This window comes from Pipra filicauda, unplaced genomic scaffold, assembly GCF_003945595.2.
Source record: "Pipra filicauda isolate LSUMZ 115617 unplaced genomic scaffold, ASM394559v2 scaffold59_size3379749_pilon, whole genome shotgun sequence".
NCBI lineage: Eukaryota > Metazoa > Chordata > Aves > Passeriformes > Pipridae > Pipra > Pipra filicauda.
The window spans coordinates 2055638-2076677 of NW_024104753.1; the positions used below are offsets into that span (position 1 = coordinate 2055638).

At 40.1% G+C, this 21040-nt stretch overlaps 1 protein-coding gene across 15 annotated transcripts in view; it reads right to left on the reverse strand.

The window, feature by feature from the left end:
• ROBO2 (roundabout guidance receptor 2) overlaps positions 1-21040 on the reverse strand; it is a 1069237-nt gene that overhangs the window by 397884 nt on the left and 650313 nt on the right. For all 15 annotated transcript variants that reach the window (XM_039387910.1, XM_039387922.1, XM_039387917.1 and 12 more), the window contains one exon: positions 4412-4738. In XM_039387910.1, coding sequence (XP_039243844.1) covers positions 4412-4738 — 327 coding nt within the window. The remainder of the gene's footprint in view (positions 1-4411; positions 4739-21040) is intronic.

Sequence of the window (21040 nt, forward strand, 5' to 3'; positions counted from 1 at the left end):
GAATTATGACTCAGAGCCTTCCACTGCTTTCTGCTTTCACCAACCCACATACTCCTCGCCTCTGCCAACCCGCGCAGAAAAGAATCCTATTTGTGAATATTCCTGAGTTTTATTAGTATATTGAAATGGCAGCAAATCCTAGCTAATCTGAAAAGCCTTATGTTTTCTTTTAAAGGGAAGTAAGGTAGAAAACGTGTCTTCTCCCCCTCCCCCACTGACCTCTGAACCACAACCTCCTTGCCACTAAAGCGTTCAACACCTCATTTAATCTCTCCTCGCTGCACTGGCCCAGCACCGCAAAAGGAAAAGGGAAAAAAAATAATCTGGGGACTTCATCAATTTTTCATGAATTTTCATTTAGGCCAGAGCCCCCCTCTAACAGTGGTCGATAGATCAAGCTGCTGTCACATATTTCACACCTGGGGCTCCAGCTGCTCTCCCCGGGGGCCGCCGCTGACTCAGCCCGGAGCGGAGGCGGCTCTGACTCAGAGCGGGACCCTCCCGCTCCTCCTCTCGCTCGCTCGTGGTGCCCCAGCGCTGGCAGCTGAAACCCTACCCACCGGCACTGCTGCGAAGGGCTTTCCTGATATTCCCACTGCACAGCCCCACCACGGGGGTTCAGCCGTGTCAGTTCGTACACTGTGAAAACCCGCGCTTTCATTTTAAAACTTTTGCCATTCAAATGCAAAAGATGTTTCCGGGAAGATTTAACTACTTCAAGTCTACTTCCCTTTCTGAAAACCTCCCAAGAAAATCTGAACATCGACATATTCCTAATAATGGTTGGGAATTATTAGGAATAATAACCCTTTTCAATTTCAATTAAATAACTCTAACAGACAAAAAAAAAAAAGATGTTTTACTCTTCTGAATACAATTATTCATAGATGCTTTAGGACTAAAACATTTATTTTTAATGATTTAACCATAAAACAGAAACACTACATGAGAAATTGCCACATGCACATCAGAAGACTGGGTTTGCTGCTGGTAATAGCATTATTTTTTTTCCTTTTGAGGAGGCTCCTACTGAAAAAGTAATCTGCTCAAAGCACACCATGAATTAATGCATTGAAAGAATTAAATAGAATAAGTCAGATCAGAGAATTACATATCAATCCTAAATTGTGCCTTCAAATACCAACTTTTTCTTCTAAATACCAACTATTTCTTCTTAAATGTCTTCTGGAATAAGGACTTCCCAAATTGAAGGCAAAAAAATTCTAAAAGCACATTCTGTGTATTGATGAAGCTTTTTAAGTAACTTTCCAGATCGCAATTCTTTTCAGTTTCACTGGCACGGACAAATTCTTCTGAGGATACACATCAGCACAAAAGCATCTGCCCTGGACTATATGAACATGCTCTGAAAAGCCTGTGCCATGCCTTGGATAGGCTGGTGCCTAAATTCATCAGGTTTGGAAAGGTGTTAACTGCTACTCAATCAAAAAGAGCTTAGGGATTTCAGCAACTTGCAAAAACTCACTCCAAAAAAAACCAATGGGCAAAATTATTGCATTCGACACGGGTCACACTCTGCTCTGAATCACTGTGTGTCCCAGCTGAATGTCACTTCTGTATTACACAGAAGTATGGATATGTCAGAAGACTTTCAGTCCCACTGCTTTAGTGGCAGGTGTCATGCAGGGGGTAAAAAAAAAAAAAAAAAAAAGGAAATAGAAGGATATTAAGCACAATAACACTGTTTGTTATCTTAATGCCTAGGCATGAACACATCTAACAGATACATAAACCCAATAAATATTTCTTCATAAATCATTCAGAAGTTGTTATTGGCAACTGACAATTTAATTAACAAAGTAAAACAATTACAGATTCTCTCTCTAAAACAGCAGACTCAAGTATTTTAAACCTGTAAAAAGCAGCAGTTTGTCTCTAATGGCACAATTTCAGGCCACCTGCAGTCAGATAATAATCCAGAACCCAGTTGTCAGCAAAGGACAACCATCTTTTTTTCCCCTGGTGATGAAAACAGCTTGGCCTAGTGTGGAAAGCACAGTTTTCAACACCATGACAGACAGCACAAGTCAGAGCCATCACAGGCAGCCATCCTCCCATGGACCAGACTGCAGGATCCAGGCAACTCAACAGTTTCCAGCAGCAGCTGAGAACAGGTGAATGGGGACTCTCTGCTGACAACAGCCTGTCAGCAGCAACTCATTCCCTGAGCGTGCAAATGGGTCGCTGCAGACTTGCCCAGCCTTTGCAGCCCAGAAATGCTGACATGAGAAAAACAAATAAGAGCCTTAAAATAACTCTTCTCTGAAAGTCAGTTGAAAATCTGATTTAGAACCAGAATTGTATTACAAAGCATCTCAAAACCGAGGGAAAAGAGGTAGTTTTGCTATCATCCTCCAAAGGACACCTTCAATACATGCCAAATACTGTGACGTGCTTTAAAGTCAGTGAGCAAAAACCACAGCAGAATCTCTAAAATTAAGTGAACGAGCAATGTATATATTATTTACATTTTTCTCCTTTGATGAAGACCCTCCTGTAATTGCAGCTACAGTATGGCCCAAGGAAAGATAAAGCACTGTTGAAGTGAAAAAGGAGAGCCTACTTTAGCCTGCTAAACCATTTAATTGGGGGATTCAGTCAGTTAAATCTCAAACCTATGAAAACAGTAAAATAATAATGTTGCTACTGCAAAAACCTCAGCTACGGTTTCACAGCTCAGGTTTCACGTTCATGTTGATCCTGCCCTAAAATGAAGCACAGCTTTATTATATTTAAAGTTTTCTCCTATCTCCCACACTGTTCATGCATGACCTGCCACCAGCTACAGTTGTTAGGCAAACTCCAGAGAGCACGGATGTTGTAACAAGAGCCTCTCAGCAGGCAGTGAAATAGGGATCAGTGAAAACTGACAGGATACAGAGCACATTTAAATTTCAGAATAATCGGGCGCTTTAATTTGATGACTCAAAGTACAACTGGAACAATCCTCTGAACTTCGGCTGGAGATTTCTGAATCTCAGCAGGATTACAATAAAGATTTCAAGTGTTTATGCCTCTCTCCTAGGATTTCTCAACAGACAGTTAAAACTCATGCACAAAGTCACAAATAATCCAGTAATTTTATCTAGTCATACTCACCCAGATTTCAGCCTTCCTTAAACTGATCTTCTCCTCAGTTCCTAAATACCTACAAAACTGAATAACTTTCTGTGACACCTTTAATTGGTACATTTACTTGTGCTTTGATGGTGTGCCAAAACTGTTTTCGTTTTTTGACACAGTTCTGAATCAAGGCTACAACAGGTGAAAAGCAGTGTAAAAGTCTGTTCTACTTGGCTTATTCCACTATTTAAATATTTAAAAAATGGCATTTTCTGCAATTTCTGAGAAAACTGAAGCCTCAAGATCAAACCACATTAGCTATAAAAGTCTGCAGATGGCATCAGGAATAAAGATTTCTCTTCTGTACTTCCCCCCTTTAAAAAACATACTGTCTAGTGTGTACTTAAATCCATTCTTTATCAACTAAGCAAAACAAGTTTGTGCTAAAGCCCTACTTCAAACATATCTCAGTGAAACCACTGTCAGATGAAGAGCTGTGAGAGGAAAAAAACTAAGTCCAGCAAGAGGAGAGCATTCATAAATCTACTAAAACACACCTCTTCGTGAAGATACACGTTCTGAATAAAAAGATCAGTGTTTATTCAACCCATATAACTAAGCAGCAAAAAAAACCACGTGCAACTCATTGTATTTTATGTCTGATGAGCTTGTTTTCTATGTGAATGATAACGAACATGTCTGCTAACTGTACTGGAAGCAGAGCATGCAGGCCAGGTGGTCTCTGAAAGAGCCATTTCGACTTCTCTGTTGAGACAAAGGGAATCGATAAAGACTAGGGTTGCTCTGGATGATATGAGAAATGGCCAACAATTTCACTTGCCATGGACATAATGAATGAGGCCTGGATCAAGTTCATGATAGAGGAGCATATATTGAGGTTTCCAGCAGTACAGAACATGAGTCACCAAGAAGCTGTCTGCTTCTGCTGAGGTAACAGATGATGAGATAAAGAGAAACAGACAGTGCACCTTAGATTAAATGATAGGTATTTTTCCACATTAGTTCCAGTATAACCAGCTTTAGGCATAATTTAAAAATTAGATTATTCTTCAGAGGAAAATTATCCTTTGTCCACGTTTGTGCCAATCATGTTTATACACCAGCTAGAACCTCATTTCAGTATAAATCACTTCTTCTGTACAGTCACTGCTACCGAATAAACACACGTAAAAATGCCTTCACTAAGAGCTGCAGCTACTCACAGAAGGTCATATTTACCCACATTTGTTACCTCCCAGGATGCTGGGCGACAGAATAACAGCAACTCTGAAGTCTTACACAATGCTAATGGCACAAAACTACTCACATGCCACTTCCAGAGACGCGTTGCGACTCACGGCTTCTCCCAGGTAGTTCCTCGCTACGCAGACGTAACTTCCTTCGTCGGGTTTACTCCTGCGCCCGTGCACGATGCGCAGGAAGAACAAAGAGCCGCTGGGCAGCAGCATGCGGTGGGAGCGAGGGTCGTCCTTGTCCGTCTCCACCCGCTCCCCATCCTTGTACCACTCGATGGTGGGGGTCGGCCGTCCCTCAGCTTTACAGTTCAGAGTTGTTGGTTCTCCTTTAGACACTATCACGTCTGAAGGGTGCTCGACGATCCGGGGCGGAAAGTCCTCCTGGCGGAGACGGGATCCTGGAGAAAAAGAAAAAGAAGAGAGGAAGGAGAGAACGATTTATTTTAACACAAGTTGCTCTTTTAAGGTCATAAAGTTTCCCCCCCCTCAAAAAATAACAATAAAATATGAAAACCTGTACACACCTGATATTGTTTTGTCTGCTATCAGAGACTATCAGATATTTTAAACCTAAAAACCCAAACTGGACTACAGATACACAGCTCTAAGGCATTTTCAAATCCGTACCAGGTGTAGACTGGGCTTACAAGGAGGATCTCTTACACATAATGCATGTCAACCTTTTTCTTGTTACAATAATCTTTCTTGTTTCAATAATCTTTCTATTTACATTTAGTTCTAGATCGCTGTGTGCTTTCAGAATCATGGCTGCTGCTCTCCCATCCTTTCATCTGCCAGATTCAATAGGACATCCAAAACCAATGCATCTTACTACTCATTGGTTAACAGTTCTTTATAGTGTTTTTTGTATGCTTTGTATCCCTTTTCCACAAACAGTTCAGATATGGAAACAGAAGGAAAAAAAAGAAAATCCCTATACAGATACCTGGAATGTCAGCTCACTTTAGAAATTTTCAGTGGATTGCAGGCATATACACACATAGGCAGAGAATCACAGAATGGCCTGGGTTGGAAGGGACCTGAAAGATCATCTAGTTCCAACGCCTCTGCCATGGACAGGAACACTTTTCTTTAGACCAGGATGCTCAGAACTCCATCCAACCTGGCCCGGAACACTTCAGCATTAGTTGTACAGACACAGTCCACCACCGCACATTAGACTACATCAGTCTGACAACTGGCATTTCTACAAGAAACACATCACAGTAGTTCATGCTTCTTCATTGGGTCTCAAAAATCAAGTAATCTTTTCTAGCATGGATCCTGAAAAAAGTCCTTTGAGTGGAGCTGCCACATTAGTACAACTGGTCTGCACTTCTTAAATACAAGGTAGGTCAGCTTCTGCAGGTTAGTGAAATGTTTGTTTCAGTTTTCTGATCAGCAGTTTTGCCAAGTTGTGGAAAAGCCATTTAACATCAGTGTCTTAATTATATTCTAGGTACTACATACTTCAAAACATTGTCAATGCCTCATTTACTCCAAAAGTTATGAGGAAAGGCATAAGGATCCATTCTACAGTGAATCCACCCTTGGACTTTTACTAACACTGAGGTCATTAAACCAAGGCTTGCCACAGCAGTAAGTGTTACACCACTGCTGCACAAATGGGCTTTTTCAGTGGATCCAGAGTCTATCACCAGGATAGCAAAGGAATCCATAATACTGTTATATGAAAAAAAACCCAACCTATACCTAAGCACAGATTAATTTACAGTACATTTAGCAATGACAGAAATATTTTATTCTCCCTTCTGTTGACAAGAAAAAAAAAAGACATTTAAAATCTAGAAGGAGAATTTTCAGGTGAAGAGTATCTCTAGTCCATGACACTACAAAAAAACACTGAAAAAGACTGAAATCACCATTAAAGATGAACACTTGACAGTACATGGGACTAAAAAGCTAGCTTAATATATTGACTAGAGACATTTGTATTTATAAACTCTCCACACAAGTTTACCAATTTAATTCATTGCTTATTCTCAAAAAGTCAACAAAATCCCACTAGCTGTGTTAAAAAGTTCCTACAAACAGTATCAGGAAGAAAGGGAGAGCTGAGGTTTTCCTGAGACATGAGAGAAACTTAAGTCAAAGAAGAGAACAGATACAACTGAATTTTGATAAATGGTTAGCAGAGGGCAATCAAATGAGCAGCACAAAATCCAAAATGCAAATCCAAACTATTAGTCTTCTTGTACACCAAGGTTTGTTGCAAGCTTTCAAAACTCCTAGTACTACATTCAATACAGATTTACAAGCCACATTCAAACCTTTCAAAAGGGCTTTCACCCTTAAAAAGTTAAATCTTTTATCTTATAGAGCCTTATTCAAAACTGCTCCTCAGGTCACAGTAGGGCTAATTCTTCCTCCTCAGTACTGATGTTTATCACAGAACTCATGTTTACCTCACTCTACCCTGTTTAAGCCATTTGTGCACAAGAGAGGGTTGAGATGTGAGCAGCAGAGACCATGCTAATCAGCAAGCAGAAAGGCTCAGGAGGTGTTCTGAGGGGGCTCATACCACACATTCCTGTGATGGTTGGGTGTACCTTCAGCTATCCAGGAAGGAATTCCCTTCACCGTGCACTTAAGAGGGGGGAAGAAAAACACACACAAGATAGATCATAGAGCAGCAAAGCCCCTCCTTCCAAACGGAACAGAGCACCAACAGCTATTCCTGAGGGATATGCTGATTTAGAACAAACAAGGCACATCAAAAACTTAATAAAAAAATTGATCAAAAAAATGATTCCATTGCCTGTCTCTAAACACTTTCTATGGACCAGAAAGAAACAGCCCCAAATGGTGTTTTCCTAGTTTTGATTCTTTCAATATGGCTCTCACCAGTTCTCTTACGAATACAACCTTATTTAGAAGGAACGGGAAAATTATTAACCCCATGAGCTGTCTGGGCAGAAGATACTTTTGCTTTTACTGCAGAGCAAGATGGAATGATGATTTTCTTGAGCTAGGTAGTTCTGTTCAAGCAGGTAGCCAGTGGTGTGTATCCTGGGCAACTTCCTTCTCCATTCCTCCCTCAAGGATTCTCAATCCAGGCGTATCTCATGCACACAGAGTGCATGAGAGTAACCCCTGAGTTTAAGAGTCCTCAAGAAGTCTTTACTAGGATGGACTGCATTGACTTCAAATGAGGCATTACATGCTGTTGGGCAAAACAAAAAATCCTGCAATAACAGGATTGTTAGAGCGAGTCCAGAGTAGGCCACCAATAGAGGGATGGAGCACTTCTCCTACAAGGAAAGGGCTGAGAGAATTGGTTTTGTTCAGCCTGGAAAAGAGAAGGCTTTGGGATGACCTAATTGCAGCCCTCCAGTACCTGAAGGGAACCTATGGGAAAGACAGAGAGGGACTTTTTATAAGAGCACGTAGTGACAGGACAAGAGTAAATGACTTCCAACTGAGAGTGGGTTTAGATTAGATATGAAAAAATTCTTCACTGTGAGGGTGGTGAGGCAGTGAAACAGGTTGCCCAGAGAAGTTGTGGATGCCCCATCACTGTAAGTGTTCCAGGCCAGGTTGGATGGGGCTCTGAGCAACCTGTTGCAGTGGAAACTGGCCCTGCCCGAGGCAGGAGGGTTGTCACAAGATGATCTTTAAAGTCCCTTCTAATCCAAACAATTCTGTGATTCTGTCACAGCTAACTGAAAACTGCCATGGAGCTGCACCTGTGCAAAGGGGAGCACTAACACTCACCTGAACACACAGGCAGAGCACTCTTAGAGTTACTGCACATTAAAGCTCACATAGCTACCGCAGATGCCCGGTTATCACACCTCTCCAGAGGACTAGTTTCATACATGCCTCACCAACTAATTCACAAAGAAAGTTTTAAGGTCATATTTTTCTGTATTACTTCACAGAATAATTAAAACCATCATTCAAAAACGAACAACCAAAGAACACCCCACCGAAATACACGTGAATAAAGATAACCTGCAAGTCTATTATAGTATCCTACCTTTAGTGTTAATGTTTCCTTAGTATGACCACAGCATTTACCAAGAAGTTACTACAATTATTCCATCACAAGTCAGTATGTCAGGCATCTCTGTTTAACCCACCTCTCCATGCTTTTATCCTCGTGTAGCTTTAAAACCTCTCCTTGCATTCTACAGCTATTTCTGGCACAAACTTAGCAATTCACAATCATTACTGAACATAACTCAGCAGTAAAAAGGATTGTGTCAGACAAAACCAAGAAGAGAGCAGTGATCCAATACAGTTGTGAGTGTCACAGCTGTACCAGTTGCAACGGCCATGCCAGGCACTAATGGGTGTGTATCAGGCACCAATCCAGTATAATTATTCTCCAAAATTATCATTAATGCTGGCTTTTGGCTGTCAGTCCAGCATTCAACGTGACCTTGGTGTCCTACAGAACACTGCTTATCACACAGCCCAGCACCACCTCACTAAGGTTCTGCAGGTGAGAAGCTGAGCAAGAAGAGGTGGATGAGGATGTTTCTCAGTATGTGGTGAAGGCACAAACACACTTCTAGTCTTTGGATTTCAGTACGAGTTGGGTAATATCCTCTTGGGGGATGGGGGTGGAAATAAACACATAAAATCATTCTGTCTTAATGCTGCTTTTCATTAATGCTGACTTTTGCCAAGTTTGGCTCAGACCATGCTATAGCCAAACCACCACATCAGTTTGCACTACTTCATAGACAGCTCAAAGTTCTTTCCTTCAAACAACTTTTTATGGGAATAAGGCAAAGACAGAAGGAAGTAGCAGTTGTGGGGCAGCTTCTGATATGTACTGATTAGGAACCTAAAAGTAGAAATAATTCAGATTCTTTCAGAAAATATGGCTTTGGGACAGATGTCAGCTGGTACAAACACCATAGGACAGTGGATGCTGCCAGAGCTTGAAAACCTAATTTGGTCTAGATGCTCAGGCAATATTTCATGGGCTACCTGAGGTACTGAGCTTGGTAATCCTCAGCAGGTAAATCAGAACTACAGCCCAGCAGAAAGAGACAAGTGATGGAACTGTATTGATGTACCACTCTACCCCACATATTAATTTCTTACCTTAACAGAGTAAAATATTTTTCACTGATTTCTTCCCAGAAAAAGAGCAAACTAAGATGATCCTGCTAATTGCTTAGGGTTGTTCACCTTCACCCTGTTTGCTGTTGTTCAAATTCACAGTTCATAATACTATTATTTCATTTTTGCTTCTACTGGTAGATACCAGTACTCCTACTCAAATAGAGAATTTTTCCATGTTTCATAAAGGATGTATCTGAAATTCCTATGGTAAAATATAAATTACAAACTACCATTAGTGAAAGCTAAAATATGAGTCATGAAATCTTGTAATAAATTGTTCACTAAGCATTAATTATAGAAACATAGAATGATTTGGATTGGAAAGGAGCTTATAGATCATCTAGTTACAACCTCCCTGCCATGGGCAGGGACATCTTCCTCTAGACCAGGTTCCTCAGAGCCCCATCCTACCTGGTCTTGAACACCTCCTGGGATGGGGCATCCACAACCTCTCTGGGCAACCTGTTCCAGGGCCTCCCCACCCTCACAGTAAAGAATTTTTTCCTAATATCTAATCTAAACCTGCTCTTTCCTAGTTTGAAGCCATTCCCCCTTGTCTGTAACTACACGCCCCTGTAAAAAGTCTCTCTCCATCTTTCTTTTAGGCTCCCTTCAGTCACTGGAAGGCTGCAATTAAGTCACATGCTCTGCATGTAACACACACAGATCAGCCCAGGAAAAGGCATTTGACAATTCACCTTCCAGTCCTCCTAGGCCACCATCTTTCAAATTTCTAGGAAAAGACTTTTTATTTATTTCACTTCACGCTCCTCCAGTTTTAATTTATTAACTTCACATCAAGACCAAAAGTTTTTTAATAGATTAAGCCAACTCTCTCTATGAGCAGTTACAAAGCCAATGGTCTGTCACACCAGAGAAACGGTACAGACTAAATTCATAGACGTTTCATTAATTTCTCAAGTCAACAAAACATTCCTGGTTACTGGGCTAGTGGTATTTAAGAGAAAGGCTAACAATTGTATTGTAACCACAACACAGTTGTAAAAAGAATATTGTATCAGTTTAAATGTTAGTACCCTGATATGCTATTTCATAATACAGATCTCCGAATTGCCTTCAAGAACCACCTAAATACTCTCTTCTCACTTTGTCCCCACCTGTCACCACTTGCCACCATCTGACACAACCTTTATTTGCATCTCTACTTCTTTTCCAGTTTTTCCCTACCTGAGTTCCTCCATACAATAAAAGCTCTTCCTGAGTCGACCTCCAAGACCACTACTCCTTTTATATCCTTTCTGAAGGCTCTCATTTTGATTTAACATTCCAAAGGCACAGCTTTAATATATTTGGATAAAACCAGGAGGCTGGGACTAGATATTCAATAATAGGACCAACAGTCATTTAGCACTATGGATACCAGAGATCATCCCTGCTACAGAGCTGCCACCTACTCGTTTATCTCCTCTACATTCTCACACCATTGCCATGAAAGGGAAGCTTACAATGTGATTTTATGTATTCCATTGCATTATACATTTGAAATACCTTCAGTTCAATAGTTCTCACAGGTTGTGCTTAACAGGTGCATTGCATGTTTAGTTCAGAAGAAAGAGCAATGTCAACAAGAACAACAGCAGTTGTTCCAACAACAGAACTTGAAAGACAAATACATAATAGATCACAGAATCACAAAATCATTTAGGTTGGAAAAGACCTCCAACCTAAATGAATAATTGACTCCAACTTCGTCAACTAGACCATGGCACTAAACGCCACGTCCAGTCGTTTCTTGAACACCTCCAGGGACGGCGACTCTACCACCTCTCTGGGCAGCCCATTTCAACAACCCTTTCCACAAAGAAATTCCTCCTGATGTCCAGCCTGTACCTCCTCTGGCATAACTTGAGGCTATTTCCTCTTGTTCTGTCACTGGTTGCCTGGGAGAAGAGGCCAACCTCCACCTGGTTACAACCTCCTTTCAGGGAGTTGTAGGGGTGTTAAGGTCACCTCTGTACCTCCTCTTCTCCAGGCTGAACATCCCCAGCTCCCTCAGCCACTCCTCTATGACTTATGACTGGGTTTTGCCAACAACACATGTTCTCCCTGAGACAGTGCAAAAGGTCTATTTATCAGGAAAAGAAACAGCAAAACTGTAATAAGGGAAAAAAATAAAATCTCCTACAACAAAAAGTAATAGAGGTGGGAAGGGAAGTGCTTGGATATTTTTGATTCTACATAGTAGACAGCTCCAAAGATATATTTCAATACCAAAGAACCTTCTTTTATGCTGAAGTCTTGGGTTATTTTCACTCTATCAGTTAAAAAAAAAATAAATCTGAAATGAAGGTATTAAAATCACACTTAAAAGAATAATGTGCTTTAAGGACAGCATGGATAGCTACAGAAGTCTCCGTGGAATCTCTTTGGCTATGCTGGATCTGTCACATGGCCTACAAACTCTACAAAGACACTCTTGCAACTACTTAGTTAAATCTACTCAAAGACATTCACAGTTACTGTTCATTTTCCTGCTTCTCCATATGCCTCATTCCACATGAGAAGTACTTATCAGAAGCACTTATTACACACATCTGTTTAATACAGTGAATAAGCACATTGCTTTCACTACCCTTTTTACCACGGAACTGACTGAAAGCGAGCAGAGATCTCAAGGAGAGATCCCGTCAGTCACATCTTAGTTTGAACAAGAGATAATGTACAAAAAAGTCAAGATAATGAGAAAACTCAACCACAGTACAGGCTGGTGCACTGGAATCAGGCTGATTATCCCAAATGCATTCCTCTGGGCAAAGAGACATGGTAAAGACTACATTCTGAAAATTTATACTTCACAGTCTCTCCCTCTCCCCTGAGGTTTGGCAGATGGGAAAAGACTCCAGTGATACAACTCTTTCCAAGGTAAGGTTTTTGTTCAAAGTTGTGACAAGGTCCTCAGAAAGCTTTTCCTTGAGCAAAATTAATCCATTAAGCAACACATCCTAACTTCCCCAGGACATGCATCTGCAGATAAGTCACTTTTCCTATAGCGTATGTCTGCCAAGAAGGGATAGCAGGAAATGCTGACAAGAGAGATCAATAACTGTCATTAAAAACATTTGACCAAATCCTATTGGAAGGGTGCTTCTATTAAGTTTCTCTTGTATGAAACTGTGACTTTGCTAAGCGAGGTGTAATCAACTTTAACAGTAAAGAAACACTGCAAACATAAAATTCTGATTTTTTTTAAAAAGTGGGCAATAATCCAGTGCCCCAGTATAAGCACCCTATTCCTTGTATAAAATTATTTCAGAAGGAGCATTCCAAAACCAACATAAAGACTTAATGAATTTTACTCTAATTCACTTCTCTTCAATTTTTTTCTCCTCACAAACAAACCTACAAGTGTCCCATTTCCTTTTTTTGCTGAGTCTTAGCACACCTCTAAAATTGTTGCATTCCAGCACACTGCCTGGGATGGAACATAGCCTGTTTGGGATGCAGGCAAGAGAGGAGTGAGTAGCAGCATGATAGCCCTGAAAACTGGAATAGAGATTCAGAGGCAAATGATTCTTTTTTTTCCCCAGGTGAAAAGTGATGTTATAAATAAAAGTCACTGCTTCAAAGAGGAAGTTACACTGATTTGTTTGTTGCAAAGCAGAATGGCATAGAGTTCAAGCCAAAGATTAAAATATCTACCATAACTATGTTCCCTGAAAACAGGTAACAGACACCTATTTACTTATAACACACCAATACTTTATAACACACCAACCACACACACACACAAAACCCCCCCAAAAATCCCCCAGTAAAACCTTATTTGTAGGTTCTGTCTCAAAAAAAAAAGCTCTGGCTTTTGAAATTAAAATAGCTGTTCCAATTCAAGTGTGGGTTTCATTAATGTTCACTGGCTCTAAATAATGAGATGACAAAAATGACTCGAAAAATGAAAATGATAGGGGGAGAAGAGAAACACTTCCAGCTATGAAAGGCAGAAGAGAAAAGGTTTATGTGTATATGTGTCTTTGTGTTGATATGCTGTGTGTAGATACATACCACATCTATATTTATATATCAAATGTACACACACCCCCCATCTGTGCCAGATGACCTCCAGAGGTCCCTTCTAATCCAAATTATTCTGTGATATATAGAGAGTGTGCAACAAAGGCATCAAAGAGCAAGAATTTTTTTTCCTCTCTTTTCATCCAGAACTCAAGCACAAGAGCTCTGCCCTTGGGAGCTTTTTAAAACCTCTCTGGAATTTAACAAAGCAAGGCATGAGTGTGTGCCCGACTCTGACAAACATCTTCCAGCTCTTTTTGAGGCCAAGGATGGAAGGTGAAACAACAGACATTGTTTATAGACAGCACAATAACTTATTATACAATGAGCATATTGTCATCATAGCACTGGGGAATCACCAGTGGCTTCTTATGAGCCAGGCAAAGGGAAGCTTTGCACCTTCCCACATTCCACAGGAAAAAACAACGGCTAATTAGGAGCAAGAAAATTTTGCTTTTGCACAGAAGGGCTGATAACCACAGGCTCTCCAAAGTCTAAAACTTCCTACTGATAGATGATAATGAGCATCCAAGACATCATTAAAAATATATATCTAAAAGCTTTAAAAATGAGTAAACATGAAAACACATCAATTTTACAGTATTTTTACAGTATTAAACCGAAACAACAGCTATAAAAAAAAGCTTTCAAATGACAATCCAGTCCAGATCCCTTCAAAAACCATGAGTCAAACAGTTCTCAGATTAAAATAAAACTGCCACAGTCTGTGAAATCAGACTGTGTAAATAAATAAGCTCTACAAAATTAAAGAAAGTGATTTCCCAAATAAGATCTTCAACCTATCTTCAAAAAGCCCCTTCAAGTAATCTTAAAACTACCTGACCTTTATCTTTCATATAAAGATTTTGATATACAAGCCAAAACTTACATAATATTGCACCATTAGAAACAATTATGATTTTTGTCTGCATTTTAGTTCTGATTAATAACTCAGCTTTACTCCACAACACAACTGTAATATCTATTTTGACCATATTTTTAGGTAGATTAAATAGTTCTGATACATTAACTTTTACAGCTGCTTATATAGAGAGCTACTTCAGCCAAGGAAACTTTCTTATCTCTTCCTTCATCTTCACACTCAGGAAAACCTCCCTGGTGTCACTAACAATCCTGTATCCTAAAACCTGAAAACCAGAAGTCTGATATCACAGCTACACAAAAATCCTGAAGTGATAAATAGACAGGCGAGCAGAGGTGAACAGTGACACATTTGCCATGACGTGCAAACTGGGTCAGTGACTTTAAGCTTTACAAAAAGAACATTGGACAACAGTGGCAGTAACCAATAATTTCACCCATCTGGAGCAGTCTTGAAATAACGTTTGGAAGAAGGTGGGGGATTCCTACTGTATGTACAGCAGGAATTTAAATTTGGTGTTCTGAATTCTGCTCTGCAGCCACTGTATTCACTGCTGACATGGGTCACACAGACTCCCACCCTGTTCCTCTGAACCACACCAACTGTGAATGTCTAGGGAATTATAAGTAGGCAATATCAATACTTCATTTAAAACTTGACCCAAACATCCTAAAATAAGCTTTTGTAAAGTTCTAAGCAACTATCAGCCAATCAATATTAACTCAGCAGCAACAATCACAATAAAATTTAAAGTAATATGACAAACATCAAAATCTAGTTGTAATATTTTTGTTTAGAGATCTACAGATTACACCCTTGCCATTTGTCAAATACTTCCTCTTTGGGAGCTTCAACTAGTTATAGAAAACCTTTCCCAAATATCCATGGATCAAAATGTAGATCAAGTTCTGCAAAGAAAGCTTCTAATCCTCCTTTTTCTAGCCCCATATTGAGCAAATACACCTTCATATGCTCAAAAGTGGAAGGCTTTTGGAATTAGTATAAACTCCCTCACAACTGTATTTCTGCTACATATGTCAGTGTAGAAGAATTGGGTGAATAAGTAGAGGTAATACAAGAATTAGGAGGGTGTTTGCAAATGCCCCTTTCATTTCACCTTTTGCTAGCTGGCATTTTAAAGACTCATTCGGACACCTGATATCTGAAAACAGACAACTTTTACCGAAAAGTCAGTCACAAGTTATTTCTGCCTATATAAGTCGTGTTTATAAACACCTCACATATCCCAAACACAAAAGATCACAATTTTTCTGCTGGTGCTTTATGGCATGCATTTGTCTTTATATTTATTTAGAAGTTTGGTGTTTGGATTGGCTTTGGGGCTTTTGTTTGGTTTTTTGAGGTTTTTGAAATATATATTTTACTGCAAGTACTGCATATCTTTTTAGTGTTTGTTTGTTTGATCACCAAAAGGCATTTATAGTACAATTATATATCCTTTTTATATATCTCTCAGGTAAGAGTGTGTCTTCTGTTAAGACAATATTTGGAGTTCCCCTGCCCCACCACCATCCTTTCGCACATGTGTGTTGCTCCCTCCCCTCAAAAAAACCCCCAAAACCTAAAAAACCACCACTTCATCCCTTGTGGCCTCTCCTTTGTTTTTGCTCTCCATGCATGTTTCACAAATGCCTTACAAGCCTCATTGTGTGTATTTTCATGTCATCTTTCTACCTTGCTAGCATTATACCTGCAGCTAATAAAACGACACATTTTTTAATCCAAAACAGTTCATTGACTCCATTTACAAGGTGAATCTTCTTTTCTGATTCTCTCCTTTAGAAGCCATCCAGTTATCTGTTCCATTGGATAACGAAATACAATGCTGCAACTTCTGCAGCCAAAATGGGATTTAATGTTCTTGGGCCTGGTGACAGAGCACAAACACTCCCAGTCACTCTGCCAACTCTTGGATTTACTTTTTTTTTAAGCAGCCCTCACTGATTTTTCTCTCACCTTTTCTGTTTCATGTATTTACACCCAAAGCTGGCACACAGCAAGAAAGTCTCTCAAAGACTGAAGGCAGTGAGAGGTTTTCTTGGTCCTTGCTGCTGCTAGTGGCAGTCCCAGCTAGGAAGAATCTTGCCTTTCAAGGAATACCCATTTTACAGTGCATTTCTGCATCAATGTTTTATCCTTTCTATATTAAAAAGAGGGAGATTTTCTGAAACAGTAAAGTTGATGAAAGTTGAAGACACCAACTCATAAACCTATGTTGTTTACCCTATCTTTATAGAGAGATCTCTGGTGATTCTACTAATGGAGCATGGATTACTGATAAACAACTACCTCTCAGAGCTGTGGAATGGCAAGGCTACTGCTGTGACCTTCTAAAAGCTTCTTTCCACCATATGATTTATTTAGTCCACATCTTCCTAGATCATACAGCACTATGCAAAAACACAGAAATAAGAGGGCCTGGCAGCACTGTGGGTGAAACAAGCAAAAACTCCTGGGTAGTTCTCAGAGTGTTTACTGCAAGCAAGTAAATTTGTGAAAATAACAGTAGAGGAAGAAAATGGAAAATATACAGGAAGCTGATTCCACCGTCTCAGGCTGTAACCTTTGACTTTTCAATAGCTATCTTCAGTAAATATGATGAATGCTGTCTAGGCAAACTAAGGAAATAAAATTGTGTCTTTAAACGGTGGTGGGTTGACCCCAGATGACAGCCAAGCCCAGCTGCTCACTCACCACCCTCTCCCATGAGACAGAGAGAAAGTAGAAGAAAAGCAAGAGACTTGTGGATTGAGATAACGGCAGCTAAAAGGAAGGAAAAAGCTGTGCACACAAGCAAAGCAAAAAAAGAGGAATTAATTCACTACTTCCCATCAGCAAACAGATGTCCAGCCACTTCCTGGCAAGCAGGGCCTCAGCATGCAGATCTGTTGCTTGAGTACACAAATGCCATAACCACGAATGTCCCCCCTTTATCTTCCTTTCCATGAGTTTTTATTGCCAAGCATATGATGACATATGGCACAGAATATCCCTTTGATCAACTTGATTCAGCTGTCCCAGCTATGCTCCCTCCCACCTTCTTGCCTACCCATGCCTACTTCACTCTTTGCTTAGAGCTGAAACCATAAATTTTTCAGGAGACAGGTTTTTTTGGGGTTTGGTTTGTTTTTTGTTTTGGTGATTTTTTTATAGGAAAAAAACCCACCTCAAAAATGATAAAATAACCTTTTCTTCTGCAAAACTATTTTGTGGTAAATCTACTTTCTCCAGAACATATGAGTATAATGTGAGACGTTCTTGTAGATATCTTTGACATTTTAGGTTCCAGCAATAGAGCAGTAACATGCTTTTATACCTAACACTGATCTCATTAATAACTAAAGGACCACAGCTGCAGTTAGCTTTCTATATGAAGTGGAATCAAAGCTTCCTTGCCATCTAGCATAACAAATCAAATATTTATGGAAAAATACAAGGAAAAGTCTAAGGTTCACACTACAATGGTGCTCACATGGAGACCGACATTTGTCAATGTTTGCACTCTATGTGAATATCACAATACAACCTTTCTGCATCACACCTCTGTGTGCACTTGGGGGAGGCAAGAGAGACAAGTCCTCTCTTTTGTCTTTTTACTGAGCATACTTCTAATCTGTTATCTCATGTTCATTTCCAGAGGACTGTGTCTAGAAAAACAAACTTCATGCCATCACAATCCTGATTTATTTGTTAACCACTTTATAGGTATTTTTTTTCCTTTTGTAATTTTCCCTGTCTAAGGGGAAAAAACCCCCTCAAGATACGATTTCGGGTCACTTTTAAGAGTTTAATAAAACCCCAAACATTTATCTTCTAGAATGAGGGAAATATGCTTAAAAGCCAACAGTTCTGTCATCAGCCAGTTTTGCACACCTGAAGACAAGCCCCACATCAGGTGTTTAAGGTACAGCACTTTTATTCCACACAACTTTTGCTAACTGAGATCCTACAGGTGCACACACACTTGCAAACTTTCTTGGTTTTTTTCTCCCAAAGAAGATCTGCCTTCCACTACTAATGTCATAGCTAAATTTAGGTCATTAACCACAAACCCATGCAATACATTAAGTAAAATATATAGTCCCTTTTTAAAGCTGTGAGGAGGAAGCTTTTTAGTAGCAGCTAGCTATAGGGATCAAGACAGGACTTCAATAACTATGCTGCTGGATTTATGAAGACAATTTTATTGCAAAACAAAGCCCAATACATTTCATTTATGCCAAAAGCAGCAGCAAGCTTGAGGAAGATGACACAGGTCTAGCGTTAACAGTCAACTGTAACCAGCTTGGCTAAAGAGAGATTTCCATTTCTTGGCACAGTAACAAATCCTCAAGCAGAGAGGGGCTAGGGGTGAGATTTTTTACTCTGTAAGTAACTTAATGAATGAAGTACTAATTAACATTATGGCATTGATAAATGGAGAGAGAGATTAGGGATGTACTCGATATTCAGGCCTTCCCAGATGGACCGTCAAAGCCACATTAATTCCTATCTCATTGGAGCATCTGCTTCTCCCATAATCCATTGCCCCTTGGTACAGACAACACAAACTGTTGTGACTCAATTCGATTTATATCAATCTAATTTCTTTTAATCCAATTTGTATTCCAATCTACTACCTTCTAATCACTTAAATCTTCAGCCTCCATCTGGTAAATTTTCTCTCAAAATTAACCGAGCAGATGCCTCTGCAATTGTCTTCCCCAGTCAGGCTAATCATGCCCTCGCAGTGGCCTACAGAGCACACTGAATAGGTACGTGACTTACAGCATTGCCCTTCTTATTACAAGCATGGCGATGCAGGAAGGCCATTTTGTCTGTCATTAATTGGTTAATTTGCATAACACTGCCAGGGAAAGATGCCTAGGAAACAAAAGCCAAGAGTGGAAAGCTCCAAGAAGGCAGCGGGACATGCTCCTCATTTGTCACATGGCCATTACACTTTGAACCGTCTATTGTTCGAGGTAACAAACACGGAACTGCATTACAGCTAAATACATAACAAACATCTACAGACGATTTTGGGGCGGGGGATTTCTTTTGGCATTGCTGCCACTGAATTTGCAGAGAGCACGTGGGCTGTCCAAACAAAATTCCAAGAAAAGTGCAGGATACTGGGAAAATTAGAGAGCACGTTGCTTTGCCAGAGTCCAAAACTTCAAACCCTCTCTGTCTAAGTAAATTAACTTTTGCACTGCTACAGCTACATCTGCAAATAAAGCCAGATTTTCTGACTACCAAAAGCTTTTTCCCCAAAACTCTACCCAAGACAGTATGGGCCATAGGCTATCCAATACATCATAAATAGGATGAGAAAAATAATTAGGAAGCTAACCTTCTCAGCCAAGGACAGTTAGAATTCTGAGCCTAAAGTAAAAGGCAGAAAGAGAAGTGCCACTGCTTTAGAAGTGGTTGCCTCATTAAGAATACAATATTGATCTCTCCCCCTGATCAATGCTACGACATGCCTAGAAAGCTGAAGGTATGTTCAGTAAAAAGTGGATATTGTTATTCAAGTGTTCACATGATCCTTGACTACCAAAGTTATAAAGCTTTTTCAAACCTGGTGTTCAGAATCCTGGGAGGACAGAAAGGAAAACACTCAATGTGCCCCTTTTGTTTCCCAAGCAATGTTAAGGGAAAAGAAATTATGAAAACACAACAGGTACTTAATAAATAGTGAGGAAAGCACGAAAGAACAGGCTGGGCCAGTGGAGTGGCCTCTGTCACAGATAAGCAGGAAAAAAAAAGGACGAAAGAAAACTTCCACTTGGCACTCAGTGCCCTTGCATCATGAGCTACATTCTTGCTGGCCCACAACCACTTAGGCCAGAGCAGCCATTAAACAGAGGGAGGGCGTAGGGCCCTTTTGTCACTACAGATTGTATATAAAATATGTAGCTCCATGTTTTTTAGAACAAATCCAACTAACGTGGAAGGGTCAGCCTCCAATTTTCACCCTAAAAAAACCCCAAAATACTTGTGTCATCCAAATTCTCAGTAGCTGGAAGATGACCTTACTGGGATGATTTGCCTGGAGTTTGCTACTGCTTCCTCCTCCCCCCCAGTCTTTCATATCTACACCTGAATAAGAGGTTTCACTTTTCAGCTAATAGGTACCTAGTAAATTTTTTATATCCTAAGGAGAATAAACAGTATAAATACAATGGATCCAAGCCAGAGGATGCTGGAGAAGGAAAGAGAGGGTGTGCTTGGTTAAGGAGGGGGTGGAGTGGGCAGTCTTTCTTCCCCTCCCACAAGCTGTCAAGTCCTTCTGTGCACACCCCCTCCCTCATCCCTGCTAAAAACCTTCCTCTCTCTGCCTGCCATGACAGGTGGTCCAGATTTTCACTTAGAAAATCTGGCCACCCTATGTTTGCAACACCTCCCCGCTTAGTATCATCTGTGAATTTAATTAGCATGCAGTTTACCCACTCGTTCAGATTATTAACGAAGATGTTAAACAAGACACAACCCAAATAAAAAGATCCCCGTGGCAAACCAATTGATGCCTTTCTTTAAATCAGTTTATTGCTATCTACTGTAACCCTTTATTGACAGGTGTCAAGTGATGATTCATCTACATGATAGCGTAGACACCCAAGCAAATTTGCCTTTTTTTCCCCCCCAGCTAAAAGGCTGTGATGTGCTGTGACCAGCAGAATTA